Below are 25,574 nucleotides of genomic sequence, written 5' to 3'. Positions count from 1 at the left end.
TTGCAAAAACAGACTGGAGTATGATTTACTTCAGATGGTTTGGAATAAAATTCCAGTTGCTCAAATGTAAATTTATTCATATAAAATTTTGTTCCCCTTACTTAGCTATTATTAATTAGCACAGAGATTTTTTAATGGGGGAAAAATAAAATATTGGCTTACTAATATCACTAAGATGATCATTTGCCCTAGAGAATACACAATTCTGTCCATGATCATTTCTAGTTTAAGAGACTGAAACAAACAGCACATCCACAATGCACTGGCTGATGCAAGCGCTTTGTTAAGTGAAATGTTTACTTCAGTCCTGGTCTACCCTTATCAAGAACATTTCGATGACACAGTATGTGACAAAAGGGGCTTCCTCTAGAAGTACAAATAGGTGGGTGAGTTAGAAATTAAAATTTCAACTAACTTGCAGGCACTGATAAGATGAAACAAAACACTGTATTTGATTCACCTCCTGGTCTGCTTCCAACGACACCATCAAACACAATGATTCTTTTTCCCAACAGCTGTCAGCACCAAGTCGGCTATAATTTGTATTTTCCCTTTGTGTTTGAATTCAGACTCAGAGCAGATGGCTGGACTCAGTGCCAGGGCAAAGGTAAAATGAGCTGTCTTACCTAAAGAGGTACTGCCAGAGTTCATTAAGACAAAAGTCCCAGCACCAAATACCTACAAAATCTAGGGTCTAGAAAACACAATCTGAACTTCCTGTATAATTTACCAAAAAACTCACTTTGGGGAAAAACTTTAATAAATTTGCTAAGAGGTGAGGATAAGACTCACATATTTCATCTTCAGAGAGAATCGGTTTCTCCTGTCATCAACTCTGTAATTTCCAGTCTCTGTAAAAAAGCAAATTATTATATTCAATGTTCCTATAAGCTGAGCTCATGGGTGAATTCCAGGACATAAAATTTCACCTTCCAGAGCTAAAACTTTACTAAAGCAAATAGGTTCAAAAAATATTTCACTTTTTTAAAAATTGCAAATTAATATCACAAAGGAAGAGCTAAATGAAAGGTGAAACTTTTCAACTGAGGAGATTGAAGCTAGAATCAACTAGGGAAGGAAATTCAGACCTGCAAGATATAATCAGTCATTTATTAACCACATAGTGTTTTTATAATATATAACTGGAAGTAGAAGAGTTAGGACTAGAATGACACTGAAAAAAAACCCTACTACTATTACAAAGAAAGTTTTATTTCCCATAAAAATAAACTTCTCGCCTTCTTTTCTGAAGGTGAAAGGTCTGGCATTCAAAAGGCCACTTATTTTGCCTCTCCTCAGTGGAACAGGAATGGAGAATTTGGTTGCCTCCATTTACTTAAAATGCCTAAAAGATAAAGACAGTGGAACTAGAAATTGCTCCTGTGGCCCTTCATAAGTTGATTTTCCCTACACTCTGATTAGTACCAAGAGATAGACAGAATCCCAACTGCAAATAGATTTATATTATTCAGTTCCTTCTCTCACTAACTCAAATTGGTAAAATCATTGTAATAACAGTTGACTGTCATAAGGCAGAGACCTCAGTAGCCTAAGAGGCTATTCTTAGTAGTCAGATTTCAGGACTAGAATATCCAGTAGTGAGATAAAGATTTTTTTTTTTTTTTGAGGCAAAACAGTTAATTAACCTGGTTGTTTTTTCAAAGCCCAAGGACACAGAACTTAGGGGAAAAAACAACTCTCAAGTTAAATGATGCCATTATCTACATGAAAGAAAGTGTTAGTCACTGAGTCCTTACTGACTCTTTATGACCCCATGGACTATAGCCCACTAGTCTCCTCTGTCTTTGGAATTCTCCAAGCAAGAATACTGGAGTTGGTGGTCATTCCCTTCTCCAGGGGATCTTCCCGACTCAGGGATAGAACCTGGGTCTCCTGCATTGCAGGCTGACTCTTTACCATCTGAGCTTCCAGGGAAGTTCCTCATCTACAATTACTATACTTTCAAATAAGATAAAAGATTGTGTGTGTGTGTGTATTTCTTTAAGTTTCATCATTTCTAAACCTTTATTTCCTCCACAGTAGCTGGAAGAAGCAACAGTTAGAACCAGACATGAAACAGTGGGCTGGTTCAAAATTGGGAATGGGGTACATCAAGGGTGTATATTGTCACCCTGCTTATTTAACTTATATGCAGAGCACATCATGTGAAATGCAGGGCTGAATGAGGCACAAGCTGAAACCAAGATTGCCAGGAGAAATATCAACAACCTCAGATTCGCAGATGACACTAACCTTATGGCAGAAAGTGAAGAGGAATTGAAGAGCCTCTTGATGAAGGTGAAAGAGGAGAGTGAAAAATTGGCTTAAAACTCAACATCCAAAGAACTAAGATCATGGCATCTGGTCCCATCACTTCATGGCAAAGAGATGGGGAAACAATGGAAACAGTGACAGGCTTTATTTTATTGGGCTCCAAAATCACTGTGGATGATGACTGCAGCCATGAAATTAAAACACGCTTGCTCCTTGGAAGAAAAGACATGACAAACCAGACAGCATATTAAAAAGAAGAGACACTACTTTGCCTACAAAGGTCTGTCTAGTTAAAGCTATGGTTTTTCCAGTAGTCATGTATGGATGAGAGAGCTGGACAATAAAAAAGGCTGAGAACCAAAGAATTGATACCCTCCAACTGTGGTGTTGGAGAAGATCCTTCAGAGTCCCTTGGGCAGCAAAGAGATCAAATCAGTCAATCCTAAAGGAAATCAACCCTAAATATTCATTTGAAGGACTTATGCAGTCAAGGCTATGGTTTTTCCCGTGGTCATGTATGGATGTAAGAGTTGGACTGTGAAGAAGGCTGAGCGCCAAAGAATTGATGCTTTTGAACTGTGGTGTTGGAAAAGACTCTTGAGAGTCCCTTGGACTGCAAGGAGACCCAACCAGTCCATTCTGAAGGAGATCAGCACTGGGATTTCTTTGGAAGGAATGATGCTAAACTCCAGTACTTTGGCCACCCCATGCGAAGAGTTGACTCATTGGAAAAGACTCTGATGCTGGGAGGGATTGGGGGCAAGAGGAGAAGGGGATGACAGAGGATGAGATGGCTGGATGGCATCACTGACTCGATGGACGTGAGTCTGAGTGAACTCCGGGAGTTGGTGATGGACAGGGAAGCCTGGCGTGCTGCGATTCATGGGTTCGCAAAGAGTTGGACACGACTGAGTGACTGATCTGATCTGATCTGATGCTTAAGCTGAAGCTCCAATATTTTGGCCACCTGATGCAAAGAGCCGACTCATTTCCCTGATGCTGGGAAAGATTGAAGACAGAAGGAGGAGATGACAAAGAAGAGATGGTTGGACGGCATCACCAACTCAATGGACATGAGTCTGAGCAAACTCCAGGATATGGTGAAGGACAGGGAAGCCTGGTGTGCTACAGTCCATGGGGTTGCAAAGAGTCATACGTGACTGAGCAACTGAACAAGCTGGAAGAAAGGCAGTCTCTGAATATAGCTAAGATATGTTAACACAAATGGTGAGAAACTTTGTCTTTACAGGCAGTTTCAGACCTGGGCCCAAATTCCATTCTACCTGTCATACATATGGAAGTGAAGTGAAAGTCACACAGTCATGTCCGACCCTTTGTAACCCCATGGACTACAACACACCAGGTAATTTACTTAATTTATCTGAACTTCAATTCCCAAAACTTTTTTAATAGAGATAATATTGCCTACTTCATGGACAAGAAATGTATATATACAATGTATATAATATGTAGAAATGTATATAGACAAAAAATGTATATAGTATGAAGTATAAAGCCTAGAAATATGCTGCCCAATATAGTAGGCACTAACTACATGTGGCTATTTAAATCAAATTTAGATATATTAAAATTAAATAAATTTTAAATTTAGTTCTACAGTCACACTAAGCATATCCCAGTAACCAACAATCACCTATGGCTAGTACAGAACATTTTTATCATCATAGAAACTTTTGGACACTACTAGAGAAGGAAATGGCAACCCACCCCAGTGTTCTTGCCTGGAGAATCCCAGGGATGGAGGAGCCTGGTGGGCTGCCATCCATGGGGTCACACAGAGTGGGACATGACTGAAGCAACTTAGCAGCAGCAGCAGCAGCAGCAGCAGCAGAGAATCTAGTAAGTGCTCAGTAAATGTTCATTTGCTCTGTGGGGCATCTTTTGCCTCTTCCTCTTCAATTCCTTTAAATTCTCAGGTTTCCCAAGGTATCTCCTTATCCTGAAGGAGAGCAAGATAATAAGATATATACATGTTTATCTTTTTTTTTTTTTTTCCTCTCCTAGGAATAATGGCGTTCTAAAAGATCACTGCAGGGAGAAAACAATGCTTATCACAAACAGGAGAAATTCTAACAACGGAGATTTCAGGCATTACAGCGGACATTGGGGAAGATCTTTCTGGACTGTGGGGGGCAGGGACAGGAAAAGAATCTCCACAGTATCCTCGATTTATATCTAAAGATCATCTCCTCAGAGCAACAACACTGACTTTGACACAGTAACACTTATAGAGATAACGGAAAGGAAAGGGTTTTTTCCTCTGTAGGATTCTTTTCACACCAAATTTTTTCTCACTGCTGCTGCTGCTGCTGCTAAGTCGCTTCAGTCGTGTCCGACTCTGTGCAACCCCACAGACGGCAGCCCACCAGGCTCCCCTGCCCCTGGGATTCTCCAGGCAAGAACACTGGAGTGGGTTGCCATTTCCTTCTCCAATGCATGAAAGTGAAAAGTGAAAGTGAAGTCGCTCAGTCATGTCCAACTCTTCATGACCCCATGGACTGTAGCCTACCAGGCTCCTCCGTCCATGGGATTTTCCAGGCAAGAGTACTGAAGTGGGGTGCCATTGCCTTCTCCATTTCTCACTGAAATATCTAAAAATAAGTGTGAATAATCAACATTTCTCCAGAGATAATTTAACCAGTTAGTCTTGGGTACTTGAGTAGAATTCCTTGCATTAGTCTTGGTATTCTTTGATTTCACTTCCTTTCTCCTTCCAAATATCAGAATTGCAGCTGGGAAGCTACCAGAGAGAAAATGCTGCTACAGATCTAGAAAGTTGAGGAATGAAGAATTACAAGAAACTGAAATTTAGTATGATCTGTAAGAAGAATTCTGATCTCAGATGATACTTAGGGGTATCTGATGTATATGTATGTCTGGGTCACATTGCTGAGTACCTGAAACTATCACAACATTGTTAATCAGCTATACCTCAATATAAAATAAAAAGTTTAAATTTTTTAAAAAGCTATAAAATATAGTAAAATTATTTCCTATCACACAGACAAAAAAAAAGCTAGAAATGATTAAACTTAGTCAGGAAGGCATGTAAAAAGAAGACATAAGCTAGGCCTCTTGCACAAACAATTTTCTAAGTTGTTAATGCAAAGAAAAAGTTCTAGAAGGAAATTTACAATGCTATTCTAGTGAACAAACAAATGATAAGAAAGTGAAACAGCATTATTGATGATTTGGAAAAAGTTTGAGTGGTCTGGATAGATCAAGCCAGTCATTTCCGTTAAGTTAAAGCCTAATCTCTTCAATTTTATGAAGGGTGAGAGAGGTAAGGAAACTACAGAAGAAATGTTTGGTAAGGTGTAAGGAAAGAAGCCATTTCTATAACATAAAAATGCAAGGTGAAGGAAGTACTGATGAAGAAGTTGCAGTAACTTATCCAGAAGATCCAGCTAAGATAATTACTGAAAGTGGCTACACTAAAAAACAGATTTTCAATGCAGACAAAATAATCTTACTTTAGAAGGTGTCATCTAAGACTTCACTAGCTAGGGAGGAGAAATCAATTCCAGGCTTCAAACCTTCTAAAGATAGGCTGACTCTCTTGTCAGGGGCTCAAGCAGCTGGTGACTTAAAGTTGAAGCCAGTATTTATTTACCATTCCGAAAATCATAAGGCTCTTTAGAAATATGCTAAAACTACTCTGTCTGTGCTGTACAAATGCAATAACGAGGTCTGGATGACAGCACATCTGTTTACACCAAGATTACTGAGTATTTTAAGTCCATGGTTGAGACTTACTGCTCAGAGGGGGAAAAAAAATTCCTTTTAAAATATTACTATTCACTGACAATGCACCTACTGTCTACTCACCCAAGAGTTCTAAAGGAGATGTACAATAAGATTAATGTTGTTATCCTGCCTGCTAACACAATATCCATTCTGCAGTCTACAGATCAAGGAGTAATTTTAATGTTCAAGTCATACTAAGAAATACATAGTGTAAAACATAGCTGTCATAGATAATGATTCCTCTGATGGATATGGACAAAATAAACTGAAAATTTTCTATAAAGGAGTCACCATTTCAGATGTCAGTAACAATATTCCTTATTCATAGGAAAAGTGCAAAATATCAACATTAACAGAAGTTTGGAAGAAGTTGATTCCAACTCCCCTAATGACTTTGAGGAGTTCAAAACTTCAGTAGAGAAAGAAGCTACACATGTAGTGGAACAGCAAAAGAACTAGAATTAGAAGTGGAGCCTGAAAGTGTGACTGAATTGCTGCAATCTCATGACAAAACTGGCCTATAAAGAATGCTGAATGCTGAAGAGTGGATGCTTTCAAACTGTGGTGCTAGAGAAGACTCTTGGGACAACAAAGAGATCCAACCAGTACATTCTAAAGGAAATCAGTCCTGAATATTCATTGGAAGGACTGATGCTGAAGCTGAAACTCTAATACTTTGGCCACCTGATGCAAAGAACTGACTCATTGGAAAAGACCCTGATGCTGGGAAAGACTGATGGCAGTAAGAGAAGGGGACAGAGGATGAGATGGTTGGATGACATCACTGACTCACTGGACACGAGTTTGAGCAAGCTCTGGGAGTTGGTAATAGACAGGAAGCCCAGTATGCTGCAGTCCACAGGGTCGCAAAGAGTTGGACACGACTGAGTGACTGAACTGAACTGAACTGAACTGACTTAATATCTAGTAGTGATAGTTATCAGAAAGCGAAGATGCTCAAAATTGTTTTATTAAGGCAGTCATTAACACCAATAAATATATAATTTCTGCTGACATTACTTTGCCAACAAAGGTCCGTCTAGTCAAGGCTATGGTTTTTCCTGTGGTCATGTATGGATGTAAGAGTTGGACTGTGAAGAAGGTTGAGTGCTGAAGTATTGATGCTTTTGAACTGTGGTGTTGGAGAAGACTCTTGAGAGTTCCTTGGACTGCAAGGAGGTCCAACCAGTCCATTCTGAAGGAGATCAGCCCTGGGATTTCTTCGGAAGGAATGATGCTAAAGCTGAAACTCCAGGACTTTGGCCACCTCATGCGAAGAGTTGACTCACTGGAAAAGACTCTGATGCTGGGAGGGATTGGGGGCAGGAGGAGAAGGGGATGACAGAGGATGAGATGGCTGGATGGCATCCCTGACTCGATGGACGTGAGTCTGAGTGAACTCCGGGAGTTGGTGATGGACAGGGAGGCCTGGCGTGCTGTGATTCATGGGGTCGCAAAGAGTTGGACACAACTGAGCGACTGAACTGAACTGAACTGTAGACCTTCCATCATTGGCTATAAAATATATCTCTGATTAAGCTCAGATAATGCTAGTTAGGTTTTGATGAAAGAATGGCTTCTAAATGCAAAATCATGCAAAACTTCATTTAAAGAGAGGCAAAAAGAAAAGGCCTAAGGAAAGCATCAATTAAAGGCCATTATGGTCAAACTTCAGAATCGAGCTACAAATAACTGAAAATATGAAATATTACAGTTTATACTATCGCTTTATTTTCTTTTCCTTTAATATTTTTCTCTGTTACTCATCAGATTATTTTCTCTTCTGCCAGTGAAAAAGCCAAAAGAAATTTGAATAATCAAGATAATTTTCAGGGCCAAGGCTTATTAATAAGTCAGTTGGGCAACTCATTATTGTCCAGAGATATTTTTTTTTTCACCAAATAGCCATAATGGTTTTCAGAACAAATTTTGAAGATTCAGGCTCCTAGTCAAGTGTCCAGAGAAAATAAAATAAGTTTTTATACCTGGAAAAGATGAATGACTGCTTGGCACTCTGAAGATTGGTTATATCAGCCTGTAAACATCCTTTCATTACTTTAATCTCACTGTCTACAATACTTGGGAATCCTTTGCCAGAAAGACAAAAACAAATGAAGGGATGACATGAACTAAATATCTTACTGGAAGCACCATCACTGACAACTTTAGATATAAAAAAAAAAAAAAACAGAATGGATTTTCAAAACAATTTTTCCAAAAGGCAGACAATATTCCCAAAAAACTCAAAAAGGAAAACAGCATAATAATCTAGAAATACAAGTGTGGTTCTTCTCACTGTTCTATAATTCCTTTTTCAAAACATTCTTCGAGTTCTTATAAATTTCTGGGTGTTATATAGTCCTGTGCTGGAGTGGAAGCTCTACTTGGGCACTGTATCTTTTTCGTGGGTACACTCCACAAATTGGTAGGTAGCATTGTGCATGTAATCAGTGTTCAACGTTTCTTAAAATGAAAGAACAGCATGTTCTTTGGATATGTGCAAATTCCTTCATTGCTTACAATTCCTGAAAAATGAAATGAACCTGATCACCATCATCTAAAATGAAATTTTCCTTTTCTCTACACATTTCTCTCTTTATTCTACTCCTACTGTTTCTTCTCCTGCAATGCCCTTTCCTAATCTCATAAATCCTATTCATTCTTCAAGGCCTATGGCAAATAAACCCCTTCTCCATGAAGCTTTCTCCAAATTTCCCACCTACAAGTGATCTTTCTTTTGTTGTTCAACTTACTAAAACTTCCTTACATCCTTAATTATACTCTAACCAACTGCATTGCTTAAGCAACTGTTTCCTAGGTAAGAGCAAGTGCATAGCCAAGTCTGATAAAATACTTACTAGGTAACTACGTTCAAGCCTATACTTCGAATGGCGTTTAAGACTCCTCATTCAGGATGATTCCAATTTCTATTAATAAGGATCTCCTCTTGCATTTGAATCATCCTCTGGGAAGACAAACAAGAACACTAAGGCATTTATAACCTACTGTGTAATCATCTATTGTGTGATAACTGCATGCGCTGTTTCCAAAGAACATCTGAAGCCTCTGGGGTGGCAGGCTGTGACCTTCGGAGTGAACCTGACATGTGTGGCTTTATGACAGTCCTGCCAGACTGAATATTTCAGCTGAGTTCAGTTCAGTCACTCAGTCATGTCCAGCTCTTTGTGACCCAATGGACTGCAGCATGCCTGCTTCCCTGTCCATCACCAATTCCTGGAGTTTACTCAAACTCATGTCCATTGTGTCGGTGAAGCCATCAAATTATCTCATCCTCTGTAGTCCCCTTCTCCTCCCACCCTCAATCTTTCCCAGAATCAGTTCAGTTCAGTTCAGCCACTCAGTTGTGTCCGACTCTTTGCGACCTCATGTACTGCAGCACGCCAAGCCTCCCTGTCCATCACTGGAGTTTACTTAAAATCATGTCCATTAAGTCTGTGATGCCATCCAACCATCTCATCCTCTGTTGTCCCCTTCTTCTCCTGCCTTCAATCTTACCCAGCATCAGGGTCTTTTCAAATGAGTCAGGTCTTTGCATCAGGTGGCCAAAGTACTGAAGTTTCAGCTTCAGCATCAGTCCTTCCAATGAACATTCAGGACTGATTTCCTTTAGAATGGACTGGTTGGATCTTAGTGCAGTCCAAAGGACACTCAAGAGTCTTCTCCAACACCATAGTTCAAAAGCATCAATTCTTTGGCACTCAACTTTCTTTCTAGTCCAACTCTTACATCCATACATGACTACTGGAAAAACCATAGCTTTGACTAGACGGACCTTTGTTGGTAAAGTAATGTTTTTGCCTTTTAATATGCTGTCTAGGTTGGTCATTGGAGAAGGAGACGGCAACCCACTCCAGTACTCTTGCCTGGAAAATCCCATGGATCGAGGAGCCTGGTAGGCTGCAGTCCATGGGGTCCAGAAGAGTTGGACACGACTGAGTGACTTCACTTTCACTTTTCACTTTCATGCATTGGAGAAGGAAATGGCAACCCACTCCCGTATTCTTGCCTGGAGAATTCCAGGGACAGAGGAGCCTAGTGGGCTGCCATCTATGGGGTCACACAGAGTCAGATATGACTGAAGTGACTTAGCAGCAGCAGATTGGTTATAACTTTTCTTTCAAGGACCAAGCATCTTCTGATTTCATGGCTGCAATCATCATCTGCAGTGATTTCGGAGCCCTGCAAAATAGTCTCTCACTGTTTCCACTGTTTCCCCATCTATTTGCCATGAAGTGATGGGACCAGATGCCACAATCTTAGTTTTCTGAATGTTAAGTTTTAAGCCAACTTTTTCACTCTCTCCTCTCACTTTCATCAAGAGGCTCTTTAGTTTTTCTTCACTTTCTGCCATAAGGGTGGTGTCATCTGCATATCTGAGGTTATTGATATTTCTCCTGGCAATCTTGATTACAGCTTGTGCTTCATCCAGCCCAGCGTCAAGATTGCCAGGAAAAATATCAGTAACCTCAGATATGCAGATGACACCACCCTTATGGCGGAAAGTGAAGAAGAACTAAAGAGCCTCTTGATGCAAGTGAAAGAGGACAGTGAAAAAGTTGGCTTAAAACTCAACATTCAGAGAACTAAGATCGTGCATCTGGTCCCATCACTTCATGGCAAATAGATGGGGAAACAGTGGAAACAGTGACAGACTTTCTATTTTTTGGCTCCAAAATCACTGCAGCCATGAAATCAAAGGATGCTTGCTCTTTGGAAGAAAAGCTATGACCAACCTAGACAGCATATTAAAAAGCAGAGAGATTACTTTGCCAACAAAGGTCCATCTAGTCAAACCTATGGTTTTTCCAGTAGTCATGTATGGGTGTGAGAGTTGGACTAGAAAGAAAGCTGAATGCCGAAGAATTGATGCTTTTGAACTGTGGTTCAAAAGAAGACTCTTGGGAGTCCCTTGGACAGCAAGGAGATCCAACCAGTCCACCTTAAAGGAAATCAGTCCTTAATATTCATGGAAGGACTGATGTTGAAGCTGAAACTCCAATACTTTGGCCACCTGATCCGAACAACTGACTCATTTGAAAAGACCATGATGCTGGGAAAGATTGAAGGCGGGAGGAGAAAGGAATGACAGAGGATAAGATGGTTGGATGGCATCACCAATGTGATGGACAGGAGTTTGAGTAGACTCCCAGATTGGTGATGGACAGGGAAGTCTGGCGTGCTGCAGTCCAGTTCAGTTGCTCAGTCCTGCCCGACTTTGCGACCCCATGGACTGCAGCAGGCAGCAAAGAGTCAGATAGAACTGAGCGAGTGAACTGAAGTGGTCCACCACTGGAATCCATCTTCAGCTGAGCTGAAACCCTAATACTTTTATAAGAGTATCTGAAGCCAAAAAGTAGATGCTATCACTGAGGAATCCTAGAGAAGGTGAGAAAGGGGGCCTAAGAGAAACCTGTGACAACGGCCCCATTTCAGTCACGCCCGAGGACAGGACAGTAAAGACGGTCTGCGCAAGGCAAGGGCACCCAGGATGGGGCCCCCACAATCTGTGAGAGGGTTTCACATAGAAGCAGCAGAACAGTCGAGTCGACGCACTTTGGGAAAGTTCAAAGTATTCCTTTGGATTCAGCAATTTTGATATTATCGGCATCCTTTTGCGGGACCAGGCTTAGTTTTCTCAGAGCAGGGGACGTCAACAGGGAACAGAGATTCTAGTCAGGGAGCGCGCGGACCCTACACAGACTTCCGATGCCAGGTCAGGCTACCTGGCTTCCAAGCACAATCCCCGTCACACGCCCCGGAGCCGCTCCACAAATTTCAGGTTTGCAGAGACCCAGGGGGTGCCTTCCCCACCTCAGCGTAGGGCGCGCCCCTCCCCGCCCCGCGCCAGGTAAAACTTTCAAACCCTCAGCCAGGACAAACGACCTCGGCGCGAAAGCCCTCCCTGGGCGCACAGGAAAACGTCAAAGACTTCACTGCGTCCCCAAAGCTCTGTCCGTACCTTAGAAGGTTTTGTATTACTTTCTGTGCGTCTGACTCAAAGCAAAAAGTGAGCCAGACCATAAAGTGAAGGAAGGCTGAGCGTGGAGGGAGGAGCCACTCGTGAGCTTCGGTATAAAAACTACCGCTCCCATGAGGCTGTGGTGCCCCCAGGGCTAGACTCCCAGCGTCCTCTGCGAGGCTCAAGAGGTCTAGGTGGTAGGAGCACCGTGTCGGGGCAAAACGGCCACTAAGGCCCTGAAGAACTGGCCCTGACACAATGGCAACGTGTGAGGAGGTGCCTGAGGCCTTGAAGGGCCAGCTGGACGTTGCGCGTGGCCTTGAAAATCTGCCTGTGAGCGCCTGGCCCCCAGGGGCGGAGCCTGAGCCCTTTCAGGTAGGGGCGGGGCTCGGCTGGCCCGAGAGCCGCGCGCGGCCCCCGAGGGCGTGGCCGGCATCGTTTTCTGTGGGGCGGGGCTAGGCGGTCTCGCGCGCTGCGTGCGCAGAGTCGGGGTCTGCGCTGGCGCCTTTCCAGGAAGCGTGTTAGTAGGGTAGGTGGTCGTCGCGCTCGTTTCGCAGTTACCATAAGTGGTCGTCTTTCGATGGTTGACGCTCATGCTTGCTTCGGGTTGTTCAGGTTTTTCTACCTTTTTTTTTTTTTCTTAACCCAATCTCACAGCTATCTGCGCGTGGAAATAGATCCTAAGTTGTCAGGTTTCCGGTTTTTTTTTTTCAGTTAACCCTTCACAGTGATCTTTACAAGGTCTTTTCTACCCTAAGAATGGCCGTTCCCTTAAGAGAAAACCAGAACCTGGCTTTTTGTCCTAGTTCTGTCCCCAGAACTCACTGAAAGATAGGCAGCAAATCACTGGCCTCTCTGGTCTCAGGTGTCTTGTTTTTAAGATCCCAGTGTCATGATTAAAAACTTAGCCTTTAGAGTCAGACTTAGTTGAGGCTTCCTCCATGCTGTGAGAGCTTTGGCAAATATAAATAGCCTCGGCTAAACCTTCAGAGCCCTCTCGTGTGCTATTAAAATAATAGTACCTCTTTCCAGATTGCTTTGAGAATTACAGGTAAAATACAGTTCCTGGTTTGCTGAAAGAACTCAATAAATGTTTACTGCTATTATTACCTCAAAGCCCTTTCTGCTCCAACTTTTCACTCTCTCTGAGCTTGTCCTGCATGTTGCTTAAGAAACAAGGAATGACCAAAAAAAAAAAACCCACAAAACAGAATGTTGGAGTGGAAACAGCCCTGTACATGGAAATATAGGAGAGCTAGCTTCAGGGTTTATCATCTTAGCCATGTCTCAGAGCCTGAGTTTCTTCATCTCCAAAATGAAAATAAAAGTTCTATTCCCCTTGTCAAACCCATAATCAATATCAAACCCTACCTGTCCTCTTCCTAGGGTTATTTTGAGAATCAAATAAGACAATAAAGATTCATAGCGGTTTTCAAAGAGTAGAGCAGGATATTCATGTTGGAAATGGTTATTTTTCCTCAAACTGCCTTAGGCAGTTTGTGGTTAATAATACAGTTGACTAGCACCATATTAAACACTGATCCCGAAAAGCTTATTGAAGACCAAACATTGCTAAATTCCTGGTCAAAAACACTGATTTATGTTTTCTTTCTTCAAAAAATAACTGAGTGCCTATAATGTGCCTGGCATGTTAAACTAGGCATAGAAGATAAAGTGGTAACAATACAGTTCCTGCCCTTGCGCTTACAAGAGCATACAGAAAGCACTATATGGGGGTGGGGTGGGGTGGAGGAAGCCCTGTGATTGATCCTTACACCTACAGTTGGTGGGCATAAATGAAAATCAGGAAACTAAGACTCAATTCCATGGTGTTCTAGCTTCCTGGCTGTGCGCACAGCTCTGGGAGAGTTACAAATAGAAGACAAGCTCCCTTCCTTAAGAAGCTTATAGCCTTACCAAGAAGTTAAAGCATTTGTGAAACATGTAATGACAAGTCTAAAAGTGCCTTCAACTAGTTTGCTCCCATATATTCATGAAGCACAATACCAGTCTTACAAAAGCTCAAAACAGTTTGCTTGCCCCAAACCCTATCTTCACAGGCATATGTACACATAAGAATTAAGGCACAGAGAATTCAAAGTAAAAATAACTTTGTGTCTAGTTTGCTTTTGGGTCCTATATGAAAAGGCAAAAAGAACATTCAGATACTCTGGAAACAAGCACATCATAATGCTATCGGTGTTGCAACAGAAGTAGAAAATAAACTGATTTTCTTGAACTAAGAGCTGGATCTAGCCGTGTTTTCAGGTTTCTAAAACCAGCCTCAGATATCCTTTTTAAGGTCTCAACTTGGCCTTGACAAGAATGATCTGGCTCACAGTCTCCTAATAGCTGCTTGGAGCAAAAACAAACTCACGGGGCTAGAGGCCAAGTACAAAGATTCTTGTAGCTGGTGTTTCAAAACAACCAAAAAAGGAATGAAGATTTTCACAGCACTCCCTTAAAATCCAGAATTGAGGCCTAGGGTTTAAGCCTGGAATATTGTGCAATGACATGTTTTAGTTTCTGGGGCTGTGGTATGGAATGTGACTCAAAAACATCAGTTTTCCAATCAGAAATTATTAAGAGCTGAAATGAAGCAGTCAAATAACATTCCCTAAGTCACCTGCTCTGTGCCTAGTACCATGGATAGGAACCCAACACCTATCACCATTCCATACCCCAAACCTCATGACCATGCCTTTCCTTAAGATACATATACTTGTTAGAAGGGTCAGACCTCCACACTTAGTACAACCAGAGAGCCTGACAGTCTGGGCCACTTAAGATTCCAAAGTTCATGCTATTAATAAGTGCACACATAGTTCAGAGAAGGGAGAAATTAATTGTATATGAGGATAGCCAAGGAGGTATATTTACTCTTTAACAGTCTTCTCTTTGCATTTTGGCTTCTTGGGTGGCTGTGTTTATAAAAAATTTTCTGTTAAGTTTTCTGTCAAAAAACGTGAATTCTCCACCCAGTTCTTCAAGGATCTGGTTTCTAGTGCATTTTGAACTGATCATTTTGTATTTATTTCCAACTCTTACCTGATCAATTTTGTGCTTTGATACATACATGGAAAAAGTAAACTTATGTTGTGACAACTGAAAAAGTGATAAAAATCCTATGTCCTCTTTTCTGTTTTTCTGAGTGATTCTTTCTAAACCCCAGCACGTGCATGTTGTTTGTTGGTAAGTCGCTAAGTGGTGTCCCACTTTTTTGCGACCCAGTGGAACATGTGCATAGAGTAGACAATAAGGCAGTATTTACTGATGAATGAAGACAGTCTGTACTGGGTCAGCTCTTGGTATTCCCTGCTCCAGATGGCTAAGTAATGGAGGTAGGAAGATAATCATACGGTTTCCCACACATATTTTGGTTTGAGTATGTTTAAACCTAGAGGTTTAGCTGCAGAACCTGTTTGTTTGTTTTTTTCCCCACCACTACTAAATGGCTACTGTATAATTCATATTTAACACTTATGAGCCAGCCACTGGAGTAAGCTTTTTATGTGGTTTCTCACATTTATTTCCTTCATAGCAACCTGTAAGAGAGAGAAGATAGGAAGGGAATGTTTAGAGAGCTTAAGTAATATGCCAGAAATATATGATGTTTTAAATATAAAAATCTAGAAATAATATCTAGAAGAATTTAAGAAAGTGACTATTTTAAAAGTATGAAGCGGCTGACACAGAGTACAATATTATGTTAATTAAATTTCTTGAGAACCTTCCCCCCTCGAATATAGCTATTATCCCTGATTTATAGTTGCTAACCTAAAGTTTAGCAAGTCACTTGCTATGTAAGTCATGGTGCTAATACGAGCCTGGACCTGTGCGAGTCTCCTCTGGGACATTCCATGTTCTGCATTAAGAAGTTCTCTATTGCTTGCCCAGAGTTCCAGGCAGCAGTCACAGAGTTTCTGGCTGGCCTCCCGCCCGCTTTGCTGTCATCTCACTTCCCAGCTGGAGACCTCATTGCTTATTAGCGTTTATATCTTTAACTAAATTTTCCAGCCATTTCCTGGAACCATGCTCAGCTTTCACCCTGGGGTATTAGTCAAGACTCATTTGTTTGTAAGAAACATAAATACAATACAAACTGACTCAGGCAAAAAAGGGAAGCAATTGCCCCACATAACAGCAAAGTCCAAGAGCAGTAACTATAGGCATCTCTGGATCCAGAACGCTCAAGCTATCATCAGATATTTCTACCACCTCCCCACCTCACACCCCTGCTCCCATGTCCTGTGGTGGGCCACACACTCAGTAGGTCGAATGTCTGTGCTAGATCTTAGGAATGCCTGGTAGATACTCTATAGTTTAGCAACCCCTGTAAGAGGGTTTCCCCTGTGGCTCAGTGGTAAAGAGTCTGCTTGCAATGCAGCAGCTACAGGAGACATGGGTTCGATCCCTGGGTTAGGACGATCCCATGGAAGAGGACTGGCAACCCACTCCAGTATTCTTGGCTGGGAAATCCCATGGACCAAGGAGCCTGGCAGGCTACAGTCCATGGCGTCACAGAGAGTCAGATATGACTGAGGGACTAAGCACATACAACACATACATCTGTGTCAAAAAAGAAAATCGCCTTAGAGTTTAGTGATTTCTATAATACATTAAAATTATATGCACCTTTAATGAAAAGTGAAAGTGTTAGTTGCTCAGTCGTGTCTGACTCTTTGCGACCCCATGGCTCCTCTGTCCATGAGATTCTCCAGGTAAAAATACTGGAGTGGGTAGCCATTCCCTTCTCCAGGGGATTTTCCTGACCCAGGGATGAAACCCTGGTCTCCTGCATTACAGGCAGATTCTTTACTGTCTCAGACACCAGGGAAGCCCATATGTACCTTTAAAAACTCATCAGTTGAAAAGAATTCTTCATGAACAGTTTAACAAAGTGATAGTAAAGTCTTCATTTTACAAGCACTTCTTAAAATGCCTCAGTAACCATTTCAAAGTTGACTCTTAAAATCTGGAAGTAGATTCTGTATAAGACAGTAGTCACTGAATCTGATTGATAGGGTATGTTTTTCTAAGCCATCCTTTATCCTTTTAGGACACCTCTGCCAAGCTAAAGCTGTAAGAACCCACACAAACAAGAGAAGCTATTTCCGCTCTCCACCCACAAATCACTTTTTAAGCAGTATTGGCCTTCCCCCGCAGGTACACCCACTCACCATTCTTTCACAGGAGGATGTCAATCCTTCACCCCAGCTCAGCGTTTTTTAAAATATAGGATTCTGCACCTAACTGCATAGCTCCTCCGAGGCCTCCACAGGGAGTGTAACTACATGCTGTTCAATACTTTTTCTGAAAGTATTGACACAGTATTAATAGAAAACTGACTGCAAGCTAGGTTGTTCAAATGTTCCTCTGGATGCACTAAAATCAATCCCTGAATTACTACAGGCTATTCAACTGGTCTCTTGCTGACAGGCTGTGGCAGCATGCCAACAGCCTTTCCTGAGGGTCAGAATGAAGGAGATGAAAAGCAGTCCATGAAACTGCTTCCTAGAAAAGAACAATTTGACAGACTCATTGGTGACATTTCTCTCCCGTCTCCATACTGGAAAAAGTCAATGCTTCTGAACAGTAAGACTGTTCCTTAGGACAGTACAAACCATACATCTAACCACATTTCCCTCTTTGACTATCCTGGCGCACAGCCGGATGTCCAGTCTACTTCTGCTGCACACTTAGGTATCTAAGCTCGCTTGACTTATTTTTCACTTCACCTTACTTTCCTTATCTGTTGTTTGTTTATCTTACTTCTTTCTAAGTCTCATTAAAAAGTTCCTTTTTGAAACAAAACAAGTATAAGTCAATGAATTACTCTATATATAAAGAAATATGCTGGGCTTACCAGAGAAACTTTGATCTTCAGGGTTTGAGAACATGCTTCATTCTGCCAGTGAGGAAATAACTGGAGGTAAGGCTTCACACAGAAATTTTAAAGTTAGGACTTATTTTTCGTAACATCTTATAAATGTGACATTTTGAAAAGACAGATACATTTAAAAGACCAAGAAACTTTTTTGTTTTATCCCTTTCACACTTAATATGAACAAGATTTCTATTGTGTATATATGTATACAATATATCTACAATAAATTTCAGTATCTATTGCTATTATATAACCAGTTTTCAAATTCTGTCTGCAAGTTTTTTGCCAAATTTCTGCTTTGAACATTGTGAAGACTCAAGTAGAACTACAAGGTAACAGTGTTTTTAAAAAGATGAAAGAGTATATGAGTTTAAGTAATCTTCACATTTTAAAAATTCTTTCAAAAAATCAATGGAAGACTCTGCGAAAGGTCATTGATTTATCATTTATGACTTTCTTATCCTAAAGATCTCAGGTAGCTCACAATAAAAATATATATGTACATGTATATTATCAGATAAATGTAAAAGAGATCAAAAACCAAAGAGAAAATACTTAGCTGTTTTCAAAAACTAAATTCAGCACCAATTTTCCTGACACTTAAAGCCAAGAGGGAAACAAAATGGATTACAAAATTTCCAATATCTGATAAGAAAGAAAGTGAAGTCATTCAGTCATGTCTGACTCTCTGCAACCCCATGGACTGTAGCCCACCAGGCTCCTCCATCCATTGAATTTTCTAGGCAAGAGTACTGGAGTGGGTTGCCATTTCCTTCTCCAGGGGATCTTCCTGGCCCAGGGATTGAACCCAGGTCTCCTGCATTGCGGGCAGACGCTTTACCATCTGAGCCACCAGGGAAAATACATAATTTTTTCCTAGTGTTATTCCAATACCTAAAAGGAAACCACCGAATTTTAAGTCTAAGAAATAACCTTGTTTTTTTTTAAATTGGAGATGTTTTCAGACAATATTTTAATATATTTTGTCATTTTTGTCCTGTTTGTTGGAATCGGGAAGTGTCTCAGCAAGAGCTGCTTGAAATACAGATGAGATATATGACGTACCATGCTGACTTACAGTGTTTCTGCTTTTTGCAGTATACTCCTGATCATGTAGCTGGGCCTGGAGCAGATACAGATCCCTCTCAAATAACCTTTCCTGGATGTGCTTGTCTCAAAACTCCCTGCCTCCCTGGTACTTGTTCCTGTCTCCGTCATGAGAATAACTATGACGATCGTTCATGCCTCAGAGATATAGGATCCGAAGCAAAGTGCACTGAGCCAGTTTTCGAGTGCAATGTCCTGTGCCAGTGCAGCGAGCGCTGCAGGAACAGAGTGGTCCAGTGGGGTCTGCAGTTCCACCTCCAGGTGTTCAAGACGGATCACAAAGGCTGGGGACTTCGTACCCTGGACTTCATACCAAAAGGACGGTTTGTCTGTGAATATGCCGGTGAGGTGTTAGGAATCTCTGAAGTGCAGAGAAGAGTTCAGTTACAAACAACACATGATTCGAATTACATTATAGCCATCAGGGAGCATGTCTATAATGGGCAGGTAATGGAAACATTTGTGGATCCTGCCTCTATAGGAAATATTGGAAGATTCCTTAACCATTCTTGTGAGCCAAACCTGTTGATGATTCCTGTCCGAATAGACTCGATGGTACCAAAGTTGGCACTTTTTGCAGCCAGAGACATTCTGCCAGAAGAAGAACTCTCTTATGACTACTCAGGAAGATTTCTTAATCTAATGCATAGTGAAGACAAAGAAAGGTTAGATAATGGGAAATTAAGGAAACCTTGTTATTGTGGTGCCAGATCATGTGCTGCGTTCCTGCCCTATGACAGCTCCCTGTACTGCCCCACAGAAAAGCCAGACACGAGTGAGGAAGGAAGAGCATAGGAGAAATGTGTCTGGCCTCGCAGTGGAAGAGAATGAGAAGGAACCAAGCTTGTTGACTCAGCCCTTCCTGGGTTCCCTTCTTATAAGCAACTTACCCTCGAGGTTGGTCCCTACTCTCCAGTAAGCAGCTCACTCACCCCTTCCTCTACGGGAGGCCAGTGGTTGCCTGGCTGCGTAAGTTTAATTTGGGAATGTGGCACAGACTACAGATTGTCCAGCAACACTCTCTCCCTTCCTATCAGAATTCTCAGTTTTTAGCTGGGTATGTGACTATCGAGAACATAGTAAGTACTCTACATGCAAACCTTCAAGTTCCAAACTGTCAAAGATGCAAACATGCATTCCATCAACGTCAGGTGTGAGTGAAGTTGCAGCTTGCCCTCCATCTCCTATTGCTGATGAAGCTTCAGCTCTACCATCACTCACCTCCTTTAGTCGGTAACTCTCCTGGCCTATGCACTCAGTGCCAGCCCCTGTATGCCAGCTATTGTACTGCACTAATGTACTTCTCAAGGTACTGTACTGTAAGATTAAAAATGTTTTATTTTGTGTGTATGTTTGTTTTTTATGTATTTGTGTGAAAAGTATTATAAACCTACCACAGTACAGTACTTTATAGTCAATTGTTTTAGTTGGGTGTGTGCTCAGTTATGTCCAACTCTTTGTGACCCCATGGACTATAGCCCACCAGGCTCCTTCCTCTGTCCATGGAATTTTCCAGGCAAGAATTCTGGAGTGGGTTGCCTTTTCCTCCTCCAGGGGATCTTCCTGACCTAGGGATCGAACCTGACTCTCCTGTGTCTCTTGGATTGGCAGATGGATTCTTTATCACTACCACCACCCGGGAAGCCTGTGTTAGTTGGGTACCTAGGCTAACTTTGTTGGACTTAATGAACAAATTGGACTTATTAACTCTTGGAACAGAACTCATTCATATGTTACTGTACTCATTTTTCCTAGTTGGATGTGTCTAAGGGACTATGTTGCAGTTAGTGGAATATGAGGGAAAATGTGTCCTTAAATTGAGACATCCTTCCCTTACCTACCTCTTTTTTCTTCTTGGCTGTAAGGTATACATGATAACTGGAGCTGGAGCATGCATCCTAGTCCCCTAAATGAAAAGGAAACCACACACAGCAAAGCAGCAACACTGAAAGGAGTCTGGGGATGGTATATTGGGCAATGCTCTGTACCAGTCTTGATCTGACCCCTCTGGACTTTTAGGTGCGAAACAGTCTTTCCATCATTGATGCCACTGTTATTTTGAATTTTCCAGTACTAGCACCGAACCTAATCAATGATCCAAGGAAGCCTTTACAGCTATATACCTAAGCCTTGCTTTACAATCCATTTTATCAGCAATAAAGCTGATATTTTCATTTCTGACTCCTGCATTTTATTTCTCATTTGTTGCTGAATAAATCAAGGAAAAGGACATGATTGATTATCACCTACTAAAACCCTAATGATCACCACCGACAGTGAAAACTATAACCATGAGAATGACTTCCATGTGTATAACCAAAAGTCATAAAAGGAAACAAACTGTAAAATTTTTGCTATATACCATGGCTATACTGGAAAATTTGTGAAGTTATGCTTCAGAACTTCAAACAGTTTCACTCCGTGTTTTAACAACATGAAAATAACACTGTCCACACCACTGAAGGTGATAGAAATTTTATAATTGCATTTAAACTTCTGGAGAGGCAAACATCTCTAACTTCCTTCCTTAAAGCAAAAGTGTTTGCTTCCTTAAAGCAAAAACAAAGCTACTGTGGAGGTTTATTAGACTTTTTGAAAGCTAAAATAATTACTTGAGCCCTATAATTTTTCTTGTACTTTAAACTTTTCTTTAAACTCTACCACCAAGAGACTGAGCTTTAAAAGGTATATCATAGGGTCCCATATTATATATAACATTGTACTCCTATGTATCATAAAAAGGATTGTACATTTAAGTGAACGGAATGTATGGTTTGTGAATTATATCTGAATGAAACTGTTAAAAGTAATAACTATGTTACAGTGTACATATCCATACAACATCATCAGGAATGATTCCCTATGAACAAATGACACTATATACACATAAAATGCCCCAAACTACAAACATACAAATCTCTTCTAAAAGAGAACAGGTTTTTTCCTCCAAACTAATCATTTCTTCCTACCAACCTTCCTCTGTAACTCTGTTTCCTCTGAAGCAGTCCTGCTTTTTGTAAGGCAACTTGTAACCTGAACTTTAAAATGGCCTTTCAAGTGCTTCAAGTAAATGAGGTACTTAAGAAGCAATAAGGAGAGACTTCCCTGGTTGTCCAGGTTAAGATTCCATGCTTCCGCTGCAGGGAATGCGGGTTTGATCTCTGGTCAGCGAACTAAGATCCTGCATGCTATGTGCTGTGGTCAAAAAAAAGTAAAGATAAAATTTAACAACATAAAAAGAATAAGGAAATGGTCAGAAGGAACGTGAGTGGGTCACTGATTCTACAAATACCTTTTCCTTCTTCCCTCTGCTCCTTATCTACTGAATATCACTGTCTCTGTATAAGCAGTTAGGAAATGAGCAGTATCTTCCATCCTGATGTCTCTTCCAAAGACAACTCAGCCTTGGAGTTTTTTGTACTCATACACAAGTGTATTCTTAAACAGCACACAGTCCTGGAAATCAGGTGGCGCTAGTGGGAAAGAATCTACCTGCCAATTCAGGTAGACATTACGAGTCAGAGGTTCACATCCCTGGATCAGGAAGATCTCCTGGAGGAGGGCAGGGCAACCCACTCCAGTATTCTTGCCTGGAGAATCCCATGGATGGAAGAGCCTGGTGGGCTACAGTATATGACTGAGCACACATGCACCTGGAAATCAGATTCCCAAAGTAACAGTTGAAGACTCGTCCACATCTTTTATAGGCACTGAATTAATTGTATTTACTTAATTGCTATGTTGCTAAAAAAGCTGACATTTATACTTTTGAGAGCAAATATTAAAAGATATACTTCTGTTTGATTATTATAAAAATATATAAAATGAAAGTCAATCATGTCTCTTTTTACAATATAAAATTATAAAATTAGAATTTTAAAAGGTGTTATGTGTATTCATGTAATTAAAACATAAAAATGGCTCTTATGTCAATTTCCACTGAATTCATTAAGAATATGCAAATATGTACTTCAGAAATTGTTTTTGCCCAAGAATAATAAAGAACATACTTGGAGAACACAACTTTTGAAGTCTTTTTAAAATTTCAAATTAATAATCATGAAATATTAATATCAGTGGCTAGTATATTTTATTCTTGACTAAATGGAAAATTTTGCCTTAATTGAAATGAATATTCAGAGATTATTTTACTCCCTTTTGTTTTCAATATTGAGCCCCAATACAGCCTAACTCTGAAACATAAGTCAGAAGTGGATTAAGTATACATCAACAGGAGCCTATCTTACATAGAATAGTTTTATCTTAAATTCAGGAAGATCTCATTTAAAAGAGGTGAAAGTCTCCCCAAATTTTTATCATTCCCTTGAGTGCCCAGAGTTTTCTTTGTGTAACATATTGCTTGTTACAGCTCCGCCACTCTCTAGTGCCTGAGTGTTCAGCAAGTTACTGAACCTCTGAATTCCCTTTTCTGGATATAGCACTATTGAGAGGACACATAAGTTAACACTTGTAAAGGGTTTAAACGATAATGCAGCACTAACAGCTATAATGAAAAAGGCAACTACACGTGTTGACAAGCATGTGGAGAAATTAGAACTTTCCTATTTTGCTGGTAGAGTTGTAAAATTGCACAACTACTTTGTAAAGTCATTTGATTAGTTCCTTAAAACACTGTGCATAGAGTAACCGCATGTCCTAGTAACTCCAATCCTAGGTGTGGACCCAAGAGAAATGAAAACATGTCCCACAAAAACTTGTATGCAAACCTTCACAGTGGCATTATTTGTAATAGTCAAATAGTACACAAACCCGAATGTCCACTGACTCATAAATGAATAAACAAAATGTGATATCCGTATCACAGAGTATTCAGCTATAAAAAGCAATGAAGTGCTAACAATGCCACAACACAAATGCTGAAAATATGTTAAATGAAAGAAGCCAGACACAAACAGCCACAAATTATATGATCCTATTTATATGAGATGTCCAGAATAATTCCATAGACACGTTAAGTAGATTAATTTTTGCCAGGGGCTGGTGGAGAGAGAGGTACAGGAGGTGACTGGTAATGGGTTCAGAGTTTACTTTTAGGGTGAATATATGAAAAACCACTTGCAAGGGGTGAGTATCATGTTATGTGAATTCTATCTCCTAGTGGCTCAGATGGTAAAGAATCTGCCTGCAATGCAGGAGACACAGGTTTGATCTCTGGGTCGGGAAGATCGCCTGGAGAAGGGCATGGCAACCCATTCCAGTATTCTTGCCTGGGAAATTCCATGGACAGAGCAACCTGGCAGGCTACAGTCCATGGGGTCGAAGAGTCGGACACGACAGAGCGACTTAACACTTTCAAACACCCGTGGCGGATTCATGTTGATGTATGGCAAAACCAATACAATATTGTAAAGTAATTAGCCTCCAATTAAATAAATTTATATTCCCCCCACCCCAAAAAAAAAAGCTGTCATAAGAAAAAGAAAGACGATATGGGTGCCTCTCACATGGAAACTGGTAAGCTGTAACTCTGAACTCTCAGGAATAAGCACTCTCAGAACCCAGGGAAATGCTTCTCCACTTGCTTTATTCATGTCCTCAAAACAAAACATCCAATGTGATTACATTATACTACCTCTAATGTGATTTTTTTGTGGCCATCACCATCAGAGATAGACTCTGCTCACAAGGCAGCAAGATTTTAAATAGTAGAAGTACTTAGTTTGGTAAGAACATGGATAGATTGATTAATTAGTCAGATCCTTCCTCTCAACATGAATGCCATTCTTAAATAACAAAGTAGGGTTCCTTGTAGTATTGCATATCAGTCTTCTTGTTTTTCTTTCTGTTTGAGTTGTCGTTCCAGTGGTTTGTGTGGTTTCTTACAAATTAGCACAGTATGCATTACAGTTGCACACGGAGGCAAATATTTTGTAATTAATACTACTTTTAAATTTGCAGATGTGTGTGTCTAGAAGTTTGATATTGGTTCTTCACATTACATGGTTCTCATTTTTTTCATTAAAGAGATAATTAAAATGACAAGTGATAGCAGTTTATGTGACGAAGTTAACATCTTTTTCTACAATGATAATTCATCAGAAATAATATCATTAAATGGACGTGATAAGTAAATTTCATAATTTATTTTCAACTCTGTTTCAGCACAGTGAAGTTTTCTCAAACTTAATTTTAAAAAGACTATTGAACAGCTACACTGACTCAAAAAAGATGTGTCTCATTTGGCATCACTGTTAACAGGACATCAACCATGTGAAAATCCGGTTTATAATAGCACAATTTATGATTTTACTGAAAGGAAGATAAGAAAAATCGATCCTTTAGAATAATTATGTAAAAAATTATGAATCACACAGGTCATTATTTTATTATCCATCCAAGCATTGCCAACTCAACTTGATGCCAGGAATGAACAAGGATAAGTGAAAGTGAAAGTGAAAGTCACTCAGTTGTGTCCGACTCTTTGCGACCCCATATAGTCCATGGAATTCTCCAGGCCAGAATACTGCAGTGGGTAGCCTTTCCCTTCTCCAGGGGATCTTCCCAACCCAGGGATGGAACCCAGGTCTCCCACATTGC

General features: G+C 40.6%; 1 protein-coding gene and 1 long non-coding RNA gene across 2 annotated transcripts in view; one reads left to right on the top strand and one right to left on the bottom strand.

Moving 5' to 3' along the window:
* The window catches only part of LOC138984652 (uncharacterized), a 394,050-nt gene extending 381,916 nt beyond the window's left edge, over positions 1-12,134 (bottom strand). Inside the window, exons 1-2 of the long non-coding RNA XR_011461893.1 lie at positions 12,023-12,134; positions 793-851 (exon numbers count right to left, since the gene is read on the bottom strand). This is a non-coding gene — a long non-coding RNA (uncharacterized lncRNA). The remainder of the gene's footprint in view (positions 1-792; positions 852-12,022) is intronic.
* Positions 12,135-12,169: 35 nt separating this feature from the next.
* LOC102268256 (histone-lysine N-methyltransferase SETMAR) lies at positions 12,170-20,014 on the top strand. Its single transcript, XM_070359281.1, has 2 exons — positions 12,170-12,397; positions 19,008-20,014. Exons 1-2 carry the CDS (start codon positions 12,281-12,283, stop codon positions 19,809-19,811), a joined length of 921 nt encoding a protein of 306 aa, XP_070215382.1. The 5' UTR covers positions 12,170-12,280; the 3' UTR covers positions 19,812-20,014.
* Positions 20,015-25,574: the final 5,560 nt, after the last annotated feature.

Source organism: Bos mutus, chromosome 22 (assembly GCF_027580195.1).
Source record: "Bos mutus isolate GX-2022 chromosome 22, NWIPB_WYAK_1.1, whole genome shotgun sequence".
In the NCBI taxonomy this organism is placed as follows: domain Eukaryota; kingdom Metazoa; phylum Chordata; class Mammalia; order Artiodactyla; family Bovidae; genus Bos; species Bos mutus.
The sequence above is the reverse complement of the archived record's forward strand: the minus strand, read 5'-3'. Positions and strand labels throughout refer to the sequence as shown.

Excerpts from the sequence above, each read along its gene's own strand:
- LOC102268256 (XM_070359281.1), top strand. The coding sequence starts at position 12,281 with ATGGCAACGTGTGAGGAGGTGCCTGAGGCCTTGAAGGGCCAGCTGGAC. Across the intron at positions 12,398-19,007 it reads CGGAGCCTGAGCCCTTTCAG|TATACTCCTGATCATGTAGC; the intron begins GTAGGGGCGGGG and ends TGCTTTTTGCAG.